The sequence below is a fragment of the Anabas testudineus genome, chromosome 15 (assembly GCF_900324465.2).
Source record: "Anabas testudineus chromosome 15, fAnaTes1.2, whole genome shotgun sequence".
Taxonomy (NCBI): Eukaryota; Metazoa; Chordata; class Actinopteri; order Anabantiformes; family Anabantidae; genus Anabas; species Anabas testudineus.
Genome location: NC_046624.1, coordinates 15,120,560 through 15,144,131, shown reverse-complemented (window position 1 = coordinate 15,144,131; position 23,572 = coordinate 15,120,560). Strand labels below are relative to the sequence as shown.

The following is a 23,572-nucleotide window of genomic DNA, read 5'->3' as shown; positions in this document are numbered from 1 at the left end:
CCTGTCAAGGTGGTGCACCTGCTCGCATCGGCTCCGCCCCCACACACACACACCCCACCCCCCCTCTTTTTGCCCCCCGTTGGACTACAGTACCCAGGCGGCACCGCGCCGCTCCGCGCTGCGCCAGTCCGCCTCGCTGACTCGCAGAACCAGTTGGTTTGGCCCAGCTTCTTCTTTTCCTGCCTTCTCACTGTGTGTGTGTGTGTGTGTGTGTGTGTGTGTGTGTGTGTGTGTGTGTGTGTGTGTGTGTGCTGCTGCTGTTGTTGTTGCCTGGTGTCAACCTACGCCGACGAGAGAAGAAGACATATCCCTCCCTCTCCTCTGTGAGAGGGCCGCTTCCAATTTGCCTTCACTCTCCTCCTCGCCGGCACTATTGGCTTCCGTGCCGTGCCAGTCAACTCGCCTCCTTTCCCAGCCCGAGTTGATCAGCAACAGCTCGGAAACATCTGGCCGCCGCAGAGTGCTAGACTCCCCGTCCCTCCGCCTGCTCGCCTCGGCAGCCTGTTATGGAAATTAGTCCAAAGTCGATCTAGTTTGATCTCCGGAGGGGAAAAACGGGGATTTGACGGAAGAAGCGGGGGGAAGACGTTGGACCTGGTTGTCTGTAAGTGCTGGCTCTAACACCGGAGTCCGATTAGAGGAGGCTCAGGAGGGAGAGAGGGTGGGTTACGGAGGGGGAAAAGTAGCTAGACCTTCCTTAGCATGTCGGTGTCGTCTCCACGGACTAACAGTTGCCATGTTAGCCGTGGGTCGGCGGTGTTTTAGCAGCTGTTGTCATAGCACCGGGGCCTTCGCAACAACTGTAAATAGCTCCGTATTGTAGCCTGTTCGCTTTACTTTTGTTAGCCGCGACCGAGCTTTAGCTAGCTGCTTGGGTCACTCTTTCCCTGCGTGTGCCTCTGCTTTTTCTTTTATTAATTTAAATATGTATTTGTTGGGGGCTAACTAATGAGCCACGCTGCTCTTGTGTCACTACTTTGTCCGGTGTCGCAGCCTGTCAGCGGTGACATTACTTTGAATTTCATGCTAATTTTTTCCATCGCCGGACAACGCGGTCGTTACCGCGGTGGATCCAAAGCGCTGCTTTAAATGAAGTTAAGGTGTGTTTTAGTCTGATGTGGGATAAACTAAACGCTTTACTGTGGAGTGGAAGTGTTGATTATAGCGCTGTCGTGATGAGAAAAAGGCAAAACAGAAATTGAATTAGTGAATCAGGGGTTGCACTGTAATTAAAGATGCAAACTGAAACTCCAGCGGTGAAGTTAATTAAAGTTTAACTTGGATAATTTAATGTTTCCGACTTTAAAAGCATCCTACCTAAGCTTATTAAATATATATAATAATAAAATAACTTACAGGAGAAGTTTACGTAGCGGTTTTTATTCAGTCATGTTCACGTGTTGCTCACTACAACTTTATAACAAAATGATTGTTCTCATCATTTAATTTAATTTATATGTATAAAAAAAAGTTTAAACAACTTAACTGAATTGTGTTGAGTCTTGTCATATTAGTAGCCGAATATTTTAATACTGTGATATATGTATGCTTTATTAGTCGCTATTAAAGTTTTTATGGCAGGAGCGGACACGGAATTTAAATAGTAAATAAAAGTGTCTTTATTCTTGTGCTCGTATATATTAAATATTTGCACACTTTCACTAAAACGAAAGCGAAATAAGGCTGTTGCAATAAGTTTCACCCGGGTTATTAAATGCTTGTATACCCTTTGTTCAGCATTTACTCTCATTAGTTTCTTTCTTTATGACTTGCTCCCATTGTTTCCTCATTTTCAGTTTTGTTCCTGTCAGTTGTCTGAAGGGTCCGAGCAGGAGGAGGGGGTGGTGATGGGCAAAGTGGACTGATAGAAAGATATGTGAATGAGTGAGTGAGTGAATGAATACAAGGCGAGGCAGCGGCGCTGAACCGTAAAGAAGTGGAAAACAATATCAGCTGCGTGCATATGTCAGTTGCAAATGTGCTGTGTTGGCCTTTGTTTATGGTTCCTGGAAGGAGACATGGAGACAGACAGAGGAGTCATTTAAAAATGTTACCACACTGAAAGTTTTTATGCAGCACCTCTGCTTACATTTTTGTAAACTTTCCCTTTCCGTTTTAGTGGATGTGAGTGGTTGTGGTTGCATGATTTGGTGAGTAAACGCTTTTCTGTCTCCCTAAAAACAAACAAACATCCTACTGCATTTAGTAGATCCGTGTTTTTTTTTTTTTTCCTTTTTGTTTTTTTATGTTTTGTTTTTTTTTTCTAAGAGAAAGAGAGAAAAAGGGGGAGAAGGAGAGACAAAGTTGTGTGGTGTTGGGAGAATGAAAGAAGAGTCTGGTGGCAGGAGTGTAGAGGAGGCAGCATATGGCTGTAGAAAGAGCACAGCTGGAGGTAGCATCTCCATCTGAGGATGATGTCAGAGCAGCTGACAGGCTGCCATCCACCCCACCTCCTCCTCCTCCATCCCTCCACCGCCTCCACCCCTCTCCAGTCCTTTATTGTGAGTCTCAGCGGCAGCCTGGGAGAGTTAGAGCTGTGTGTGTGTGTGTGTGTGCATGCTGTGTATGTATGCGTGTGTGTGTTTGTGGCTGCCGATCAGCGCCAGTTAGAAGGAGGAGGAGGAGGAGGAGGGAGGTGGTATCTCGTTCCCCCTCCAACATCTCCTCCACTTTGCATCTGTCCCTCGCAGTTTGAACAGCGTGTTTTTTTTTTTGCCTGCCTCCCTCTTCTTCTTCTCTCTTCTTCTACCCACTCATTGATTCAGAGAGAGCGAGCGAGGAAGAGAAACAGCGAGAAAGAAAGAGAGAGAGAGAGAGAGATACACAGCCATTCCCAGCCAGCTAGAGAGCCCAGCTACTCTGCTACAGTGGAGTTAATCAAGTTGATGCATACTGCTGCAGGTATCGTTTTGTGTGTGTGCATGTGTGTGTGCGACAGAGTGAATAGAGTAGGAGAGTCCGGGGTAGCGGAGTAGTTATTTTGTTTTGTTGTAGGGAGCTCCGGTGTGTCAAACCAGTGTGTGCGCTGTGTGAAACTGCTGGTGAGTGCTTCAGTAGTAAACTCGTGTTGGTGCTGTCTGTCTGAGGGGTAATTACAGTCCGGGGAAACATTGTTGTGTTTTTAGTTTGTAGTGTAGAGAGCTGCATTTTAAAATCAGCTATTGTTTTGTGTTCTGTTTCCAATTTGCGTTTTGTTCGGACACTCGTTAACCGAAGCCAAAGGTACAACTGAGAAAAGCCAAGTTTAGTTATTTCATTACACTACAAGTGAAGTCTTCTTAAGTAACAATTTTAGTCTAACATATTAATTACATAAAGAAATCTTGTCATTTTTAAATAGTTGAATTTAAGTAAACAAAGATAAACAAATTTTTTTACGCTTTCATCAAACATTATTATAAGCAGTCATTTAATTCTAATACTCTAATGTGTTTTTCTTTCTTTCAGTTAAATCTAACTTGCTGTAAAATTACTTGAAAGCATGTGCGGTCTGCTCTACCCACTTTTTTCCCCTCCTGTCGGCTGGAGTAGAGGAGACTAATTTAGAAGTTGCAGATTTGAGCTGCCTGAATTGGCTAGACAGCTGTAATCGCACTCCCTCCTAGTCTTAATCTCTTTATCTGGCTAGCAGCTGCCATATGGCCCCCGTCAGCTGGATCAGATGTGGGTAAGCCTCCCTCCCCGGCCGTCCCAGCCTCTCCCTCATCCTCTCCCTCCCTGCCCCTCTGTGTCTCTCTCAGACCACTGCCTGAGCTGACTGGCCGGGGCGGGCGAGCCGGGTGACGGGCTGCTGCCCTCCTGAGCCTCCACTGACGGCTTCCTCCCCACCGCCGCCACCACCGTCTTTATTTTTAGCCATCTTTAAGGATTAGGATTGATGCTGTGATGAGCAGGGCACTTACAGTGATTGTATTGTAAATCTTCTCTTCTGGGAGGTGGTGGTGGTGGGTGGAGGATAGGGGGTTGAGGAAGAGGGCAGTTTCTACTATGGGGCGGATGTGCTGGTTTTTCTTGTAAGATTCAGATGGGAAGGAGTGTGTGAGTGACGGATGATGTGTGTGTATGTGTGTGTGTTTGTGGAAGGAGGAGGTGGCAGAGGGGTTTGGCTGGACAGAGGGGGGTGGGGAGGTGGGAGGTGGTACACCCTTGTCCCCGTAAGCCCCCTCATTAAAAGCAGTCTGAATGAGCCGGAGGGCGAGCACACACACACTTACACATCACGCAGACACACACACACACACACACTGACATTCTTGGTTTAGCTTCATTCAAATGAGGTGATTTAACTGCTTTGGTTAACACAGCGCAGAGCGGGACCAATGTATTTTCTCAGGCAGGACAAACTGACTTGGTTAACAGGTGGGACTTGGTGATTTTACACATTTCATTCTAGTTATCACTTTCAGTTAACTGATGTTTCGTTTAATTAGATGTTCATTTATTTTATCAAGTAGCTGAATTGTCTCTTTTTTAAGAACACCTGAGCGTTGTTGTGACTCCTTTTTCTCCTCGTCTAATCTCACACCTAAAGCCGGTGCTCGCAGGTTAAACGAGGGACAAGCTGTTTTGTTTTTGACGGTACCGTTTCAATTGGCCAGTTTTCCTGCTCGACTTAGCCTGTGGAGGTGGTTGGTAGGTAGGCTGCTACTAAGTGTGTGTGTGTGTTGTGTACACGAGGACAGTTTGTGAAGCTGAAAGCCGGTTACCTAAAAGGGCTGTGCCAGGCCAGGCCAAAGTGGGTTAATAAAAATAACCAGCGTAGGAGCAGCGACAATCCAGGAGTGCAGGCAGAGGAGTTACAGGAGATGCAGAGAAAGAGAGCGGAGAGACTGGGTAGAAGAATCTCTTGCTGGTGGTTTAGATCAAGGCTTTCTCTTGATAAAAATTGAATTAGTGTTTATTCCTAAATTACAGTTTTTATTGTAATTGTTGTCCTTTTTTCTATTTGTTTAAATTGATGGTGAATAAAGTAGAAAAGGAGTGACAAAAATTGACAGTTCAGGGGCATCGGTGTATAAAGGAATGTGTGCCTGACTTAACAGTTACCTGCATGGAGAGTCTGAATTTGAGCAGAAATATTTATGGTGATGTACAATTGTTGCTGTGTCCAGGTTATTACCTTGTGTAAAAAAAACAGCTGTAAACAGATTGACAAGATATTAATTACTACTAAGATTTCACTTTTTGTACACATTTTCTCTGTCTTTGTGTTTAACTGACCAATCTTCTCCTGTTTCTGTCGTTGCTCTTCTTCTTCACTGTGGTTTGTTTTCATCATCGCATACCATATGTGTTTTTGGCATTTGCCTCTTCTCTCTTGCAATTCCCTGTTTTTTTATTCTTAGCCTTTTTTAAGATAATTTTGTTTGCAGAAATTGTGTTGTTATCAAAAAAGACTATGGTAAATGGTAAAAAACAATATAATGAACTCTATCCTTGAAATGTAGTTCAGACGCAATTTAAAGATAATTTAATTTCTAAACTTCATGTAGAAATTATGTCTTTTACTTTTCTCTCAATTTAAATTGTCTTTTGTGTTTTAGATTTCTATTTTCTTCTTTTGTATCTGTCTTCACTAAAACAAATATTTTAACGTTCAAAACGTTTTAAAAATCTCACATTGGTGTAATTTGAAGTCTGACATTATGAATATTGATCATCAGCTGTATCTAACTTTAACGCTGCTTCTGTGTCTGTTATGTGGCTGCAGGTTATGAGGACGGCAGGATGGAGTTCCCAGACCACAGCAGACATTTACTCCAGTGTCTGAGCGAGCAGCGGCACCAGGGCTTCCTGTGTGACTCTACGGTGCTGGTGGGCGATGCCCAGTTTCGTGCCCACCGTGCTGTGTTGGCCTCCTGCAGCATGTACTTTCACCTCTTCTACAAGGACCAGCTGGACAAGAGAGACGTGGTGCACCTCAACAGCGACATTGTCACAGCCCCAGCCTTTTCCCTGCTCCTGGAGTTCATGTATGAGGGCAAGCTGCAGTTCCAGGACCTTCCCGTAGAGGATGTGTTGGCAGCAGCAAGTTACTTGCACATGTATGACATTGTCAAAGTGTGTAAGAAGCGTTTGAAGCAGAAGGCCACAGCAGAGGCAGACAGCACGCGCAGAGAGGATGATGGTGGATCCAGCTGCTCCGACAAGGCCGACAGTCTATCAGATGGTTCGACTGGCCGGCCAGCTACTGCTGACCTGCTGCACAGTGATGAAGAGGAGGAAGGGAAGGCTGAGGGAGCACCACTGTGGCTGAGGCTCCCTTCCGCAGACAGGCCGAGGACTCCAGCCATGGCTACAACCAGCCCAGGGCATGGCGAGGCAGAGACGCAGGGTGGGGAAGGGCTAAGGGAAGGAGGAAAGTTGCTCTCCCCAGCCGGCAGCCCCACCAGCTCCACTGGATCGCTCTCCCAGAGGTCCCACCACTCTGTGAGCTCTCACAGAGGGCACAGGGGCAGGCGGGTATCAAATGATGCAGCTGACTGTGTCCTGGACCTGTCAGTGAAGCCGATCGCTGGTAGCAACCACAGTAACCACCACCAGTCCTACTTCAGCGGGGCAGCTACACCAGATAGCCTCCAAAGCCCATTGGCCGTGAGGGTGAAGGTAGAGAGGGGTGTGGCTTCAGATGAGGAAGAGGACCTTGGAGGTGGGGAGTATGACATGGAGCACAGCGGGATCACCAAGACGACAGTTCCCAGTGCCAACGGGGGCCTTACCCACCACAGCGTCGGAGGGCCTCTGTCGGCCCAGAGGCGGCTCGGCCTGGAAGCGCACCTGTCCGCGCTGCGAGAAGCCTCTCTGGCCTCAGAGCTGGAGCGGGAAGAGAAACCTCCAACCACAGCAGACGATGAGGACATCTTGGGTGGTGAAAATGAGCGCGCCCAGGCCGAGGCGGCCAGCATGGATAATTCCCTGCTGCCCTATGTCTCCAATATGCTGTCAGCTCAACACACCCAGATCTTCATGTGCCCGTTGTGTAACAAGGTTTTCCCCTCCCCACACATCCTCCAGCTTCATCTCAGCTCCCACTTCAGGGAGCAGGAGGGCATCCGCTCCAAGCCCGCCGGCGACGTCAATGTGCCCACCTGCAACATCTGCAGCAAGACCTTCTCCTGCATGTACACGCTGAAGCGCCATGAGAGGACACACTCCGGGGAGAAACCCTACACCTGCACCACCTGCGGCAAGAGCTTCCAGTACTCACACAACCTCAGCCGCCACGCAGTGGTGCACACGCGTGAGAAGCCGCATGCATGCAAGTGGTGCGAACGGCGCTTTACGCAGTCTGGGGACCTCTACCGACACATCCGCAAGTTCCATTGCGAACTGGTCAACTCGCTGTCAGTGAAGAGCGAACCGCTGGCACTGCCCAATGTCAGGGATTGGGCGATTGAGGACAGCTCCCAGGAACTGTGGAAGTAGAAACAGACTGCTTGGTTTGATAAAAGATAAAAAAAAAAAAAGTGGAGAGTAAAAGAATGGCAGAGAGGCATGGGGAGGTGAAAGGGAGGTGGCAGAGTTTGACATTCGGGGTTTAAGTGAGTCATGTTTTTGTGTGTCGCAAAATCTCATTCAATTGCACTTTAATAGCACATGAAAATGTTACTACTGAGTTTTTTGTTTTTGTTTTTTTTTTTGTTGTTGCTGTTTGGGGTAATTTTGTTTTATTCTGAACTCTTATTTTTATTTGGTATAACTTCTGTTTGGTGGTTTTCATTGCGTCTTTTGAACATGGGTCCCAGCGAGAATGTCTCGCCTTTTTGAAGAGTTTATACTCTGCGTTTCATCTCAGACACAACACTCCAACGTTATCGGTCCCAGTTCCACAGGCAGCAACGCCACTGCAAGAGTTCAGGTCGAACACACTGAACTGAAAAAGCATTACAATACACTAAACGGGTACTGTGATCACCACGAGTCGACACCACCACACACACAGTTTGAAGAAGTGTGTGTGCGTGCGTGACGCTGCACTACTCTGGCAAAAATTTCACCTGACGTGCGTGAGTGTGTGTGAGTGTGTTTTGTGTGTATTAATTTTATTTCTTACTGGCATGGAGGTGTCGTTGGCGAAGCGCTCCCCGCTTCTCTTGTTAAGCTCTTTGGTGTTGTGTGTTCAGGGGAAAGCTGACTGACAGACAAACTGATGGCACTCATGCAATGCACAGCCTCCTTTTTTCACTTCCAATCAATTTGAAGTATTTTCTAAAAATGAAAAGACCTTTACAAATTATTATAATAATTATTATTATTGTTATGAATAGATTCTTTTTCTTAAATCTAGCTAGCAGTCTTTAAAACATCTCTTGTTGAAAAGGTATTTAATTTAAGGTTGTTGTATATTGTTCTGCTATAGTTTTAAAACTTTAATCCTTTACAGTTTTTTTAATTAATTAATTAATTATTATTATTATTATTATTTTGTTACTTTTTTTGTAATGGGACCTGCTGTTGTTGCATGACGTCCAAACCTGTATATTTTAAAATAAAAATGTGAATTTGCTGTATTACTGTACACATTGTAATTGATCAAATATTTGACAACGGGCTTTCCTCTTCTTTTCTTTGTGAATACTACTCCAGGGTGCGGTCTGTTGAAAAACTGAATATTATTCTCACGACTATGGAAAAAATGCATGAAAATTTGATTTTGTCTTAAACCTTTAAGTTGTGGTTTTTGCATCGGGGGGAAGTGTTTGAACGTTACACTTTTGACAGTGAAAAGTTGGATTTTTTTTTTCTACTCGTTGTAGGTCTGACGCTGGGCTCCTAGAAGAAAGTTACCGAATGTGTTTTCGCCTGATGTCGACGCGATATGATGAAGCATTTTAAGCCTGTGTCTGTATGCACTGATCTTTCTGCTGCGTGTCTGTGTGCGTGTGTGTGTTTACGAGTGCGTGACTTGGTTATTACCAGTCGATTTAACCTACTGAAGATCTACGTCCACCGAGCACTTCCTCCTCCTGCTCCTCCTCAGGCGTTGAATTTCTCCACTGCTGTATGTTTGTTTTCCATCTCTCATGACTCCATCCCTTCCAACTCTAGACGCGGTCAAGCCATTTCTTGATTATTTCTGCTCATTGGGCACTTACTTCAGGTCTGCTGAGTCCAGTTCTGTGGCTCTGACTTAGCTAAAGTGTGAAGGATACAGAGAGAGAAAGGAAGGAGGAGAGGGGCAGAAACCGAGTTGTCCTGCTGAACGTTGAAGGGTCATATACCTTTGTCACACTGTTGCGTCACGTCGAGCCGTGCTGCGCCGAGCGGGGCCGTGCTGATTCAGTACATTAACCCGCCCAACTCGGCGCAGTGCACCTCACATTAGATGCAGCGGCGTGAATGCGAGAAGACATTTGTATGTGTGTGTTTTCCACTTAAAACACTTACTTTGAGACAGATGGGAGAGAATTGGCATGCCTGAATGCACCTTTTTAAGCTAAAAGACATGAAATCAGATTTTTGCTGAAAAGATGCCTTTATTAAAAACATTTCTGACACTATGGAAGTATTTGATACTGTAGAGCATTGAGAAATAGTTGTTTAAATCGTATAAATTCTTGGAATTTATTGAATTTATCTGATAATGATGTCTTATTATATTTTCATCACGTGATTGGAAAACTTTTTTTTTTTTTTATGTGAATGCTGCGTTTGGGTTGGGGCTACATCAGTTTAATACGTTTAAATTTTTTTTAGCTGTGATTTTCAAACTAATGGTCAAACGTTTATACAATCTAAAAAAAACATTTGACATAGTGATACTTAGAAGTGAATGCTCCACATTTCCCCTCACTCAGATGTGTGTATGTGTGCGTTTAAGTGTGTGTGCATGCCCCCATTAATGTGCATGTGTTAGGTGGGGTGGTTGTATGTGCCGCCCTGTCATCTGGTGGCACCTACAAGCTTTGCCAATGCAACAGTGTGGGTGACATTGCGGCAGTTTGCACCGCATCGTCTCATTTTTATTTTCTCGAAACGTTATTTTCTTTTCACTGGCAGTGTTTCTGCATATGGGCTCACTCCATCCTGCTGTTGTTTTCATCATTACTGCTGTTTTTTTTCTGTCATTCTGTTCCTCTGGTTGTACTTGACCGCCTTAAACTGCTGTAGTCCTGCTGTTTTGTTTTTTTTAATATGTTTTATTTTATTTTTTTTTAAGCGTGGGGTGGAGTTGTGGGAGTGATGTCAACCGCTCACGCCGCTGTGAAGTAACCACCCTGATGAGACATCTCCATCTTTTGCTGTGCTTACTTGAAAACATAGGGGGGGAGATTGTTTTTTTTTTTAAAGCAAGGTATAAAATTAAAATAGACAGTTTATGGAAAGTCAAAAGGGGGTCGGGGGATTGATGGTGAAGGGGTGGGAATGAGGGGTGGGGGTGAAATGACTGTTTTGAAAAAGGACAATCACTGTCTGGGGAAAAAACAAGCAGATTTTGATTGAGATATATTTACTCCCCCTTGAGATTAAAACATTTCTTTGCGTTTCTTTTTTGTTCCTTTTTCAGATTTAGTCATTTTTAGCTTTGACAATCATAGATTTTTTTTTTTTGTTTTTCTCAAAGGGAGTAAATTCTAATTGTGTTTAGTTTTGTAATTTTTTGGTGTGCTGTTGTTGACATTTTTAAATTGTGTGCAAACTGCAATAAATTATAAGAATCTTGAAATTCAACGTGTGCGTGAACTTGTGTTTTGTTTTTCTTGGGCAAAATAGAAGCAGTCGCTATTTTTATATCATAATGTGTGATTTAAGTAACAGTAAATTTTTTCCTCTGCTCATTTGAATGCTTAGATTCACCGCTAATATTTAAATTTAGCATCTTCTTAAGCACATTTCTGTACGTGGAGGATTTATCATGTAACCACGTCTTCTTTGCAGCTCACATGAACACACACACGCAGTTCGAGGTTGCAGAAGGGCCAGTGCAGGAGGTCTTGGCATCCTTTTTCCCAGTGACTTGTGCTGTGGGTGGAAGTTGTGTATGTGTGTGTGTGTGTGTGTGTGTGTGTGTGTGTGTGTGTGTGTGTGTGTGCGTGCGTGTGTGTGAGAAGCTGTTACAGCAAGCCGACACAGCATGATGGCCTGAACACTTGTACTGTGTGTGTGTGCTTACTGTGTTTATTTGTGTGCTTGCACATCTCCAGATACTGTATATCTGCTGCAGTGACTGAGGTGTAGGCTGCATTTGGGAAGAAAATGTGCAACAGCTTGCTGAGATTCAACCTCCTGCAACACACACGCACACACTCCTTCCAAAAGCTCCTCAAGTACAGTTTTCCAGTAAAGAAATCAGCTTTAGCTAATGTCTTGCTGCTCAGTAAACCTGCTCTTACAGATGCATTAAAAGCCCCTGCACTCAGAGGCCAAGGAGCAGTGTTCATTAAGCCACAGATGGTCTCTTCAGTAAGCCCCCAACGTACACTCACGCGATAAGCTCACTTCTAATCTTTATGACATTGTCCGATTAATGCCCAATATTGGTTTAAGAAACTTAGAAGTGATGAAAAAAAAGATTTGAGTTCGGTGTCCGTTTCAGGCAGAGATCAAACAAGTTTGCAAAGATTTAAAACAAGTTTTATGTTACGTTTGAAGGTGATCAGACATTTATTAATATAGACTAAATACATGTTATTATTTTAGAGATATTGTCTTTCAAAAGTGAAATATGACTCATGTAAAAAGCCTGTTTTCTGAGGTGCCTGCTCTCAGTTGTCTCTTCAGTTGTCAGTGCAGACACACAGCAGACATTATGATAACTGCTGTAGAAAAGGCAGCAACCCTATCCTTTGGTTATGTGCTGCTTGGTGATCATTAATTGCAATCTGCAGTGTTGTAAGTGAACATCTGCTTGTAGACAACTGCTCTCTCTCTCTCCCTCTCTCTCTACGAGAAGGCCGTGCAAGGTTTGCTGTGAATGTAGGTCATTAATTTGTTTCTGTCCTTTGTTTACTTAAGGAAGGGGGACAAAGGGGCAGCTGCAGAACCATTTGGCTCTGCCCAAGGCGGGCAAGCTCAACATGTTGGGAGGCTGAGACCAGCTTGGGCTCCTGTCTGGGGCCCGGGCCCCTGCACTGTGCTGCTTTGCGTGAGGGAGCGGCCTCTGCCAAGCTGCCAAGGAGGGCTCCCGTACCAGGGGAGGGAGAGTGGAGGAGATAAAGAGAAGAGTGTCATGTGGACTTGAAGCGTCCTGATGTTTGACTGTTGTCGTATTTTTAAACCTGCCTCCAGCTCGTTTCTCTAAACTGACATCTGCAGGTTTTGGCTGAGGAAACATTCTCCATAACTTTGTTGCTGCTTCCAAAATGAGCCCAGACAGATGTTTCCATCTAAAAACTAAAAAGACGACAAGAAATATACATTTATTTATTTATACCAAAAACAATATCAAGGAGTGCCGATTGTAGGCTGCATCTGAGAATAACTGTGTTTCCTCCACAGCACGTAAAAATTAAAGCAGGTTAAAAATGTACAGTCAGAACAAGGCTCTGTCACAAAGACCACAACAAACAGGATTCCAGCTTTTAGCTTTGACAAGACGGCCACTCCACAAAGCAATGCTAATAGCATTCATTGAAAGCTTAGAGCGTTCTAACGGGGAGAAAAGCCTTCTGTATCCTTTTCATGTTTGAGACTTGTTGATTCTCTGTGAAAAAGGAAACACTCCCAGGCCAGGTCTAGTCCGGGAAGAATCGACGGGGAGAGAAAGAGAAAAGCACGGACAAGCGAGTGTGTGTGTGTGTGTGTGTGTGTGTGTGTGTGTGCAAGTGATCGAGGATTGTCTGCATATTTAAAAGAGCCCCTTTGTCAGGCACTCAGCACAGCAGGACAGAAGGCAAGCAACAAGCGGCCCGCCTGCAAGCAGACAATACAGTGGCACTACACTGGCTGGAGGGAGGGGGGAGTAGCTGGAGGAGACGGGCGGCGAAGGGGGGGATATTTTTTTGGGAAAATCGAGGGGCACAGTGTCCCAGCAAGCCAGCCATCCATCCAGCCACCCACTGCAGCCTCCTCCCCCTTCTTGAAAACAAAAGGCAACTCGAACTTGAATATCTGTGTGTCTGTGAGAGGGGGGCCCCAAATACTACTTACCCACAACCCCCCTCTGCACCCCCCCCCCCCCCCCTACAATACACACAAACACACACACACACACACAAACAGATATAGCTTTATACACAAGACAAACTCCGACTGTCATTCAGGAATTCTCACACTTGTTAGAGCACACACTGCGGTTGTTAGACACACACACAAAGAACACAGGTTTATATAACCTGTCATCTACCACACACACACACACACACACACACACGCGCACACACACTCATACACAAACACAAAGGCCTCCAGCTGGTCTGTCTTTAGGGCTGGGCTACGATGGGATTAAACAGTACTTGTCCTTTGTGTGATTCTTGTATGGAGGGAGAGCAGCTATGAACTCCCGACATGAGAGAGTCAAGAAAAAAAGAGAGACAGAATTATTTCACTCAAATGAATTCATTTGAAGATGTGTCTGATATAAAAAGTCAAATTAATTGTGTTCGAGGTTGAAGCAACAATGAAGCGATGCAGAAGGAAATGAAACCTTCGCTGCCCTCCGTACTTCTGCCTTCCTCTCCCAGCTGTGTGTGTGCGCCTGCCAGATAAGGGGCATTACCAGGGCGTGTTCGGGGTGTTGTTGGAAACTGCTGGCACCGAGACACGTGCGCGACTCAGCACTTTATCATCGCCATGGTGACCTGACAGGGTCACGCAGGGAGGGGTCGTACGGTGACACTAACTCAACCTGCTGGGCTGCTGCTGCTGCTGTTTTCTGCCGTGTAGATGTTAACGGTGTTACTGTGTGTACGTGTGGGTGTGTGTGCGTCAGACATCTGCTGCACCTGCCTGCTGAGTTGTACACATGTATAGGTGCAGATATAAAAACACATGTGCACACTATCTCTCTCTCTCTCACACACACACACACACACACGATGAGCGAGCAGCAGTCAGCCAGCTGTGGTGTTGTGGAAGAGTCAAGTTCATCCTCCACTGTCACTGTCTCCTCCTGCTGAAACACAGTGGAGACATGATGAAAGGGACACACACACACACACACATACTGGAAAATAGTTCACATCCCTGTCACTGTGTCTTACTGTGGGAAAACACAGTCTGATTTGCTGTTTCACAGTGTTGTCATGTTCAAATCAACAAATATAAGGAGCAGTATGTGTCTCACATCTCATTGTCACATTATAATACCTCTTAAGTTAGTGAAAGTTTAAGATTTGAAACTCTGATCAGGTTTTTTAAGCTACCTTAGCAAGGTTTCATAGTAGGTTTTCATTATAAAAGTACAGTACAACAACGTCATTGTGAACAAAATGCTTATATCTCTTATGAACAAACACGTTAAATTAAAAATCTGAGAAGGTTTTAGGCATAAGACTGAACCCTGGCACCTGATAGCAAACAGAAAAATACCTCATAAACAACAATAACATCATTAACAATAAACGGATTATTTAATTGTTTTCTCCCAGAACCTTTCCCGCGGCAGGAGTTTGGTGCAGTTTTCTATTTAATTCTGCTCACTGCATGTCGAAAATGCGTTTCAGAAACTTTTCCCACCTATCAGCGTGTTTCGTGGTTCTCAATGCAGACACACCTCTATATGTTGAGATATGCACACAGATGGATGAGTGAGAGAGGTTTAACAAGAGTAATCTTCTAACCACTCATAAAAAGGTAATTTGAAAGAGTTTGCTTAACGTATAGACACATGATCCCAGAGATCATCTTGTTCTCGTGGATATATGGGAAAAGATGAATTCGATTTAGCACTAACTATTATCCTAGCCTGCCAGAGAGGAAACTGGAAGTAAATGTATTCAAACAGTATGTTGAAGCGCGCACGCCGCGCCATTTATTTGTCTATTTATCATATGGTCGATGTTTTCTTGACGCGAGCAAAGACATCAAAAACACCCCTGACAGCAGCGAGTGTGCATTAAAGGAGTTAACTGGTACACATGCGTGTACGCGTGCAGTTATTGTGTGTGTGTGTTTGTGTGTGTTCTCTCACCCTGTGATGCCAACCTCTCCGCTCCCTCCCAGCTCTGGCCAGGCACGACCCATCTGTCACATTCCTCCTTCCATCCCTTCTTCCATCCCTCCCCCATCCGCTACACTCTGTCCATCCCTCCCTCTGCGTATCCATCCTTGTATTCCATCCCTTCTGTTTCTCTATCTGCCTCCATCCCTCCATCCCTGCCTGCCCCCTGTCACCCTCAAACCGCCCTCATCCTCTCCCCAGCTCTGCTCCTTCTTCGTTCTCCACTCTTTCCTGTCCTCTTAAGGAATTCATTTTCAGAGTTCACTCACCTCCACCGCCACTGCTCTCCTTCCACATCTCTGTGCTTTTGCTTGCATCAGCTCTTGTGCGCCTCTAGACAACCGGGCTTAAATGGATGAAAACAAAAACATGTGGCCACTCCAGCTTGTGTAATAATAATAATAGTCATCATCAAAAGATAACACGATCAAGCCCCAGAGCTTTTTTCCATTGTAGCCCCAGCTTCTTGAGGCCAACATGGGACCCTGCAGGCCCATGTAGAGCCCTAAGGCCCAGTGTCACTGCTCCATGCTGAACCAAACTGATCCAATCTGGGCTAGAAAGACAGGGGTCCTGCCTAGGGAACTGGCACTGTCTCTGCGTATGTGTGTGTGTGTGAGTAGTGTAGCATCAGGGGTGTAGCCTGGGGTGTACTGGCATGGCTGTGCATTGGATTATTGAAGGCAGCTTGGGACCATCTGTATGGTGGTGGGGAAGAAGAAGAGAAGGAGGCACAGAGAGGAGAAACAGACCAAAGGAGCAAAAGTGAGTTGTTGAAAGAAATTCTTTATTTCTTTGTTTTTGCATCTTTAAGTTCCTCAGTGCAAACAGATGTCAACATGATTACACTGTATATTGTCAAGTCTGAGGGATTGTGTATCTCAAATGGAGGATTTGGAGCCGTCAAGGTGGAAAGACACTAGAATAAGAAAAGAGGAACAAGATGGGAAACGAGGAAACATACAGTTTTTTTTGCTGCTGGACGGCAGAGACGGCCGCTTCACACAACTGGTCCAGACTGAAATATTTCAACAAATATCGCTGGGATTGAGATGAAATGTTGTACAGACATTCAGCATCACCACAAGATGAACTCTTGCAGACTTTAATGAACCTCTAACCTTTTCTCTAGTGCAACCAGGAGGTCATACCGTCCCAAGATGATGTATCCCACTGACTTTACACAATCCTATAAATGATCAGGTCATGAGAAGGTTAATAAAACCGTCTTCTTACAACGAATAAATGAAAGGAGCCTGCATAAATAAAGATTAGTCTAAAGCTTTCACATCATTTACATTGAAATATCAGTTCAAACTACTTCATTTGTCACATTTGTGTTGCATGACACTCAGCTATATCATTAACAACATGATCAGATATCAAAAATGGAAATAGAAATATTTTTATATTAGCAAAAAGAAGCTAAAAAGCTTCATTAAGAGTAATAATTTATCATTTAAGATACATTACAACCACAGAGGTCCAGAAACAGAACAAAAACAGTATCTACTAATTATCAGTTTGAAAGACGATTTACTAAAAGCGAAAGGTGAAAATGATGAGTTCATGTACTGGGAACTTTCAGCCTTTTTCAGCAAACAACAGGTGAGAGGTGGGTACAACCTGTACAAACAAAGTTTGTCCAGTTTGTCAAAGCTTTATGTCTCTATTTGGACAGGAAGAGGAAACTACTGGAGCACCCAGAGGAAACCAGACCACAGGACCAATCATCCCAGGAGGCCTGTAGGGATGCACTGATCCAACCTTTTCTCTACTGATACTAATGACATGAAAATCAACGAAATTTAAAAACTGGTGCTGGTAGCAGTGTGAAGAAGAGATGGTTAAAGACGCTGATGAGTACATCTGGATGGAGCAGGAGCCTCGCGAGCCAGTGAAGGACCAGTGGGAGGACAACGACAAACATCAGGAACAGATTTAAAATCACAGAGACGGTGGCAGAAACTGATTGATTAGTGGACGTGAAACAGCCTCAGCCAGCTGATGGATTCCTCTGGAGTCCAGACTGTGATCCTCAACCTCTTCACTGGCTTTTGGAAACAGTTGCGTCTCCTCTGGCATCCTGGGTGTTGTAGCAGAAGGTGGGAGAAGGTAGTGCATAGTTTACAGGACCTTCATTTGATATTCAATGAGACTGAGTATAGTTCATTCAGGATCCATACACATCGTGGAGGACACTAAACGTCCATGATGGTTTGGTGCCCTGGTTGAAAAGCTTTTACTGGATGTTCAAAAATAGCCTCAAATGCAAACTTTGTACAAGATACGCAGGAACACACAGGATGAGTAAACATGTAGATCAACATTAAAGAACCCAACAGCTGTATGTGTGTGTGTGTGTGGCGTACATGTTGGTGTGTGTGCCTATACTGTAGTAGGTTTTCCAGAAGGTCTTCTCAAGAAGGCAGACAGGCTGGTAAGCAGCTGTGGTTGTAAGTCTCTTTCTCACACGCACACAGACTCACACACAAACCCAGGAGCCCACACATGCACACGCTCTCTCTCTCTCTCTCACTCACACACACACACACACACACACACACACAAATACAAGCTGTTGTTGCTTAACGACTGGGCTGCTCCGGAGCACATCTGCACTCTGCATTATCATTAGCTCTCTCCCGCATCCCCAGGATCGCTGACAAAGTGAACAATACCGACAATCACCCCCATCAGCTGCGGCCATATGGGCGCCATCCATTGCTGTGGCCCTCCCTGGCTGGCTGGGTGAGGTGGAGGGGGGGTTTAGGGGTAGAGTTGGTGGTGTTTGGGTGGAGGAGGGAGTGGGGTGGGGGGGGGGCCATGGCGGTAATTGTACCAGCATCTGTTTGGCACTCTCTTGCTCACTCGGCCATTTTTGCCGACGAGTCCACGGAGCAGGAAAGTTTCTTTCTGCTGTTATCACAACAATCCTGATGTGTTTGTGTTGCCTGTTCCTCTAATTATCCTCCTTTCCCACCGATCTCATTTATTACTTCTCCTTTACTGCCTCCCCTCCTGATCCACTTCTCTATCTCCACCTTGCCTCCCCTCTCCCCCCCTCCTCTCACACTCCCCTGGACAGTTAAATGTATTGCCAGGTACGCTGCTGTCGGCTGCGTCTTGTAATTGCCACCACCTTAATCCTCCATCCTAATGGGCTGGGGGTGGAGGGGAAGGAGAGATTTGTGCGTGTTTGTGGTGGGGGAGTCGGCCCAGATGGTACAACAAGGTGCGCTCCACCACTCTTCTGCTAGATCCCCAAATCTCTCCCTTCCTGTGGCCCTCTCTCTTTCTCTCCGTCTTCCTCCTCCTTGTCTTTTCTCCCTCCTGGACTTTGAACCCAGCTGGCGGAGGTGTTTTTTCTGGGATCAGCGGCAGAATCCTTCACTGCTGTTCTAATTATCTTTCAACTCCAAACCCCAACTGTATATCATTCTTTTATATCCACATTGCTCTCTAACTTCTTTCTCTCTCTTTGCATCTCTTTTTCTCTCTGTCTGATGGATCACAAGCACGAGCTTCAGTCGCTCCTTGGAGATTTTTGAGAAACACGACACTTCACAGCACGTGTCACCTTGAGATTAGCATTTGTTGATGCATAGTTTTATCCTATTGCTGTTTCTGCTGCTGTTTCTGTATGAAACATGAAAATGTTGACAACAGGTGTAACTATTAATTAATTCCTTTTTGTCTTTTTGTTTTTCTGCCACTTTCTCTACCTCTGCTGTGCGTTTGCGTCAAACCTTGGAGGAATTATTTGGAAAAACTTGCAGCAAACTGAAGAATCAGAGGGAATCATGAATTCACTTTGACTAAAGGGGGGAAATACACATATGAGCATAGTTTTCACTCTTTGTGTAGTATAATATTGACAGAAAATCATAGCATCCTCGTACAATATATCTAAAGTGTAGTAGTTAATTACAGCTGAGTTTTATTCACTGAAGAAGATGCTGTTGAAAGCTTTAAAGAAATCTTCCTGATGGACTTTATTATTCATGCTTCTGCATTTGTCACCATGAGTGACTCTTATTTATTATTTGATATACAATTAGTTTAAGATATTGATAGCCACTATCGTAACCCACAAATAAAGACTTCATTATAGGAGAGGAGGTGGCTGCTGTTCATTTGAAACTAGGAGATGTTCACATTCAAGATTTGTGGTTTCTATTGGCGACATTTCTTCGAGGTGCCATGAAGTCCCAGTTCTCCGAACATCCATTTGCTGTCAGGCGTCAACTCCTGTTGTTTTTCCAGTTGCCAGATGATCATCAGACCCACAGATCAGTCGGTGAGCCGTTTTGTTTCCCCGTGTTAGCTTTTTGTCTGGTAACAGGCTTTTTATTCAAGACAAACCAGCTCTCAACCTCTGCCTGCACAGGTGTGTGCATACACAAAGGGGGAGGTGCACCGAGGTGTACATATTCATAGGTTGACAGGGGTTACGCGTCCTTCTTCTTCAACCCCACACCCACCCAAACAGAAGCAGCACCTCCTGGGCAAATATTTCAAGTCAAAACAGGCTGAGCCCATAAAAAGTTGAGAGGTGGTGGTGGTGGTGTGGCTACATCTGTCAGGGAGGTGGGAGGGGGAGATGAGAGGAAAGAACTGGGGGAGAAGAGGGGTGGCAGCAGCTGCTGAAACGAGTCTGGACACCGCTGACGCCAACACCTGTCCATACTGGAGACATGCGGCTAGCAAATGTCCAGCCACAGCCCCTAAAACACACACAGGATCACACACATTCAAAAACGTGTGAATCTACCTAAGTGGGGAACAAGCTTTTTGACAAACACACACAGAAACAGATCCGCACGCACACCTAACCTAATGCTTTGTAGCCCGCCACACCCCTTTTCCTCTGGCTGACCCCCATCTGTTGCCTCCCTGGGGAGTGTGTGCATGCATCTGTGTGTATGTGTGTGTATGTGTAAGGGTGGGAGGTCAGGGGAGGGGACAGGCAGGCGTTGGCCCCGGCTGCCCATTGATCAACAGCTGCTAGGCTTCTCATGCTGGGCTGGACGGCTGGGAAGACGACAGCAGCTGGGCCGGGGAGAAGATAGAACTCAGGGCCAGAGGCTGGGACCTAGGGTTGGAGTCGAGGTTGAGGCTGGGGGTCACAGCTTACAGGCTGGGACTGGGAACATGGGGCTTGGGCCATATTAAGGGCCAGGTATGATCACGTTTTCAGCTAAGTGAAGGAGTACTGTAAGTAGCAGCGACAAGCTAGGGATGAAGATGCCAGAGATGGGCAGTGAAGCTTTGGACAGCAGCCAGATGCTGCTGGAAACTGGAGCACGATCTTACACAATATCTCTCCTTAAATGCATTCATGTTGCACTTGAAGCTCATGTTGTACACATGAACGAGACAAGATGTCTGAAATGTTCAAAATAAATAAATAATTAAAACAGAAAGTGTCAGGGAGAAAATGAACATTAGACATTCTCACCTCCACACATCTGTGTGAAGTGGGTGGGCTTGTCATGTTGCTGGTTTTGGAAAGTTACAGAAATAACTGGACGCATCCCCCAGTTCTAATGTTAGAAAGGTGCGGAGGAAGAGGGTTTCTGGCACTGTTTTACAGAACAAGCATTTCTTTTTAAGTATTGTGACAAGATAAAATATGCTTATTACCTTTGTTTGTGGTGCAGCAAGTTAAACAATAACTTTTCTATGGATATATTCCTCTTCTTTAAGTACAATTATCACTGTGCTAAAGACTTAATTCTAAGGTGCAAAATGTAACTTGTCATGCAATTAAACATGGGAGATATAATACACAGTAAAAAAAAGAAAGCTGAGGGTAAATCTGAACAGAAAAAAATGTATAAACAACTAAATAAAACTCCGAACAGGGGAAAAATCCATATGATTTTCTTTTAAACTTTCTTTAAACACCTGTTTATTTATGACCAAATGTGAAATTAAAGTTAAGCTGTGTGTGTTTAGGCTGAAGCTTTATAAGGTTGATAAAGTGAAAGAAAGGACTAAGGACTAAACAAAACCTCAAGAATCATTTGTTTAAAGGAAATGAAGGAACATCTTTCATTTGCTCATGCAAAAAAAACTTGACTTTGCCCACTGGACAGCTGGAGTTGTGCTGCAACTGTTGACGACTGTAGGTGTGTGTCGTTAGAAACTTAGAGGAGCTGATATAAGAGCTGGCAGCTGTTAACAGCGCCGTCCGTCACACATCTGCTGCGTTTGGGCTCTTTTACACGGTGTCCACAGTTCAGGGGCCGAGGAGGGAGGGGGCTGGAAAGAGGAGGAGAGAGGAACTGAGGCAGGTGAGGAAGGGTCGAGCGAGATAGTGAGCGAGAACAACTTCACAGGCTTTACTGCAGTGCATTCCAGAGAGAGGTCAGAGTCACGGGTCAGCGGTCGAGCAGATCAGGTGGAAGTTCACCGAGTTGCTTGTGTGCGACGTAGAAGACGAATACGTAGGTTGGAAGCAGCCTCTTCAATAAAGAGCTCCACGAGACATGGAGAATGAAGGCTAGGGTGAGGAATTATTTGGAGTTTCTGGGGCCTCGAGTGCAGGAGTGCAGTTTATTTTTAACGTACTTTAAGGTGACAGGACAAAAACGTGTCACCTGAATGCTACCACCTGTACGGGGCCTTAGGTAAGACCTGCTTAGACCTCCCCTGCCTTGGTCTTATACCTCACTGTGAGTCACTTTGGATAAAAGCCTCTAATATCTAAATGTAAATATTTCCCACCTCGAGCCCGGACATCATGAGCTCAGTGAGCTCTGCTACTTAAAGGAGAAGTTCAACTTTTGTATTTGTGTGAGGTGAGAAGGTCATGACCACTTTCACATCTGTAAATAAAAATGGGAAATCAGAGCACAGATAACTCGACTGACATCAGTACATCCCCTTATTGTCAACTTTAAAGCTCCATGATTAATGTGTTAAATCGTTGTTTTATTTCTCTTATTGTTTATTTGACGTAGTATTGAAGAATTCCTTTAACTTCTGCACATGTGATGAGTGCGAAAGGCTCTCTCTGAATTTAAAACATCGTGTGCTCTTTGGCTGCAGGTGTTTTGGTGTGATTAGCATCTAGCCGTGCTTTATCTCCACTGATTGTTTGATAGTAGGTTCGTTTTTGTCTTTAATTGATAGTTTGCTGTCTAACTTGTTTATCTTGTTTGTGATTTCCACATCCTTGTGGTGATTCTGATCCTTTCTGAAAGTTTAAAGCTGCACTAATCCATATTTTTATATTTTCAAAAGATCTAATTATTATGTGTTGTGTGAAACTATTGTGCTCATAGTGATAAATCTAGTAAGAAAAATCTGATGTTCCCCTCAGCTCTTTGGAGAATAGCATCTTTCAGACCATTAGTTTTGGTTTTATGTCCTGCAACTTCATTGTTTCACTCTCGTTTCCTTTCCAGCTGCAGCTGTTTCCAGTAAACAGCCCACATAAAGTTGATTGTACACTACCTGCCCAGCACGTTAGACGAACTGTAGCTTGTAAACCTAATATGACATTTAGCAGCTTTAGAGTCAGATTTTAGATCTTAAGACCAAAACAGAGCAAAAGGACAGTAAATCCTGGACTTCACATTCATCATGTGGCCAACAAATGACTGATCATGTTGTTCTGTGTGAATAGGAAAGGATTATTTTTAAAACATTAATCATATTACCATGTCCAACCTAAAATTAGAGGCTGTGTTTGTTTAGGATAGTCCCCATTTTGTTTTTAGGTCCCAGTTTTGTTTTTATAGTTACCTTATTGCTCAAAAATGGCAAAAAAAGCAGATTTAACTAAATATGATTTTCTAACACTTTCCTGGGACGTGCAGGCTGATATTGAAATTTGAAAATGAAGCAATAAAAACAAATCAGTTTTTCTACAAAAGAGGTTTCTACTTCTGGTCGTTTGTTTTACACTCTCCTACAGTTTGGTTTAATCCTAATGCTGTGGTCTCATGGCGTCCCACTGAAGCAAATACAGTACATCCTTGCAGCCAACGACAGCTCTGATTCGGCTCAACAATATCATGTGCTATTCAGATCTGGCCTTCCTGTGAGAGCCACTGAAATATATCTTGCACATGGGATTCCCAGTCTATTCCATATCACAGCTTATTAATAGGAGGTAAACTCGTGTCCCAGTCAGTTTGGATAATTAGTGATATTTACTTTTCAGATCAAGGAAATGATCATAGACACAGAAATTGTCCTGAATAGGTGCACGTATCGCATGCACTGTATGTTTCTGCACGTAGGTAAGTGCATCAGAGCATGTGTGTTCCAACACCACAGTTGGCTGAAGCAGAAAACTCATTTGCTTGTCCATTTACTCAGCTTCCCTTTGCAGCACAATGCAGCGGCAGCCACTGGACAAAGAGGCCTCACTGTGGCATTCAAATGAAGGAGGGAAGAGGAGGGGAGCAGCAGTGCATGGGAAGGATGAAGGGGTTGGCAGTGGGGTAGTGAGGTTGG

The 23,572-nt window shown here is 44.6% G+C and overlaps 1 protein-coding gene across 7 annotated transcripts; it reads left to right on the top strand.

Annotated features, from left to right (window-relative positions):
- The first annotated feature begins 136 nt into the window (after positions 1 to 136).
- Positions 137 to 7,866, top strand: zbtb18 (zinc finger and BTB domain containing 18). Of its 7 annotated transcripts, XM_026355235.1 has the most exons (4): positions 618 to 1,100; positions 2,120 to 2,150; positions 2,269 to 2,901; positions 5,711 to 7,866. In XM_026355235.1, exons 3-4 carry the CDS (start codon positions 2,412 to 2,414, stop codon positions 7,423 to 7,425), a joined length of 2,205 nt encoding a protein of 734 aa, XP_026211020.1. In that variant the 5' UTR covers positions 618 to 1,100; positions 2,120 to 2,150; positions 2,269 to 2,411; the 3' UTR covers positions 7,426 to 7,866. The 7 variants fall into 7 exon arrangements, with proteins under 7 accessions (XP_026211024.1, XP_026211026.1, XP_026211020.1 ...); XM_026355239.1 differs by lacking the exons at positions 618 to 1,100; positions 2,120 to 2,150 and adding an exon at positions 137 to 604 and having other exon boundaries at positions 2,766 to 2,901; XM_026355234.1 differs by having other exon boundaries at positions 1,797 to 2,901.
- Positions 7,867 to 23,572: the final 15,706 nt, after the last annotated feature.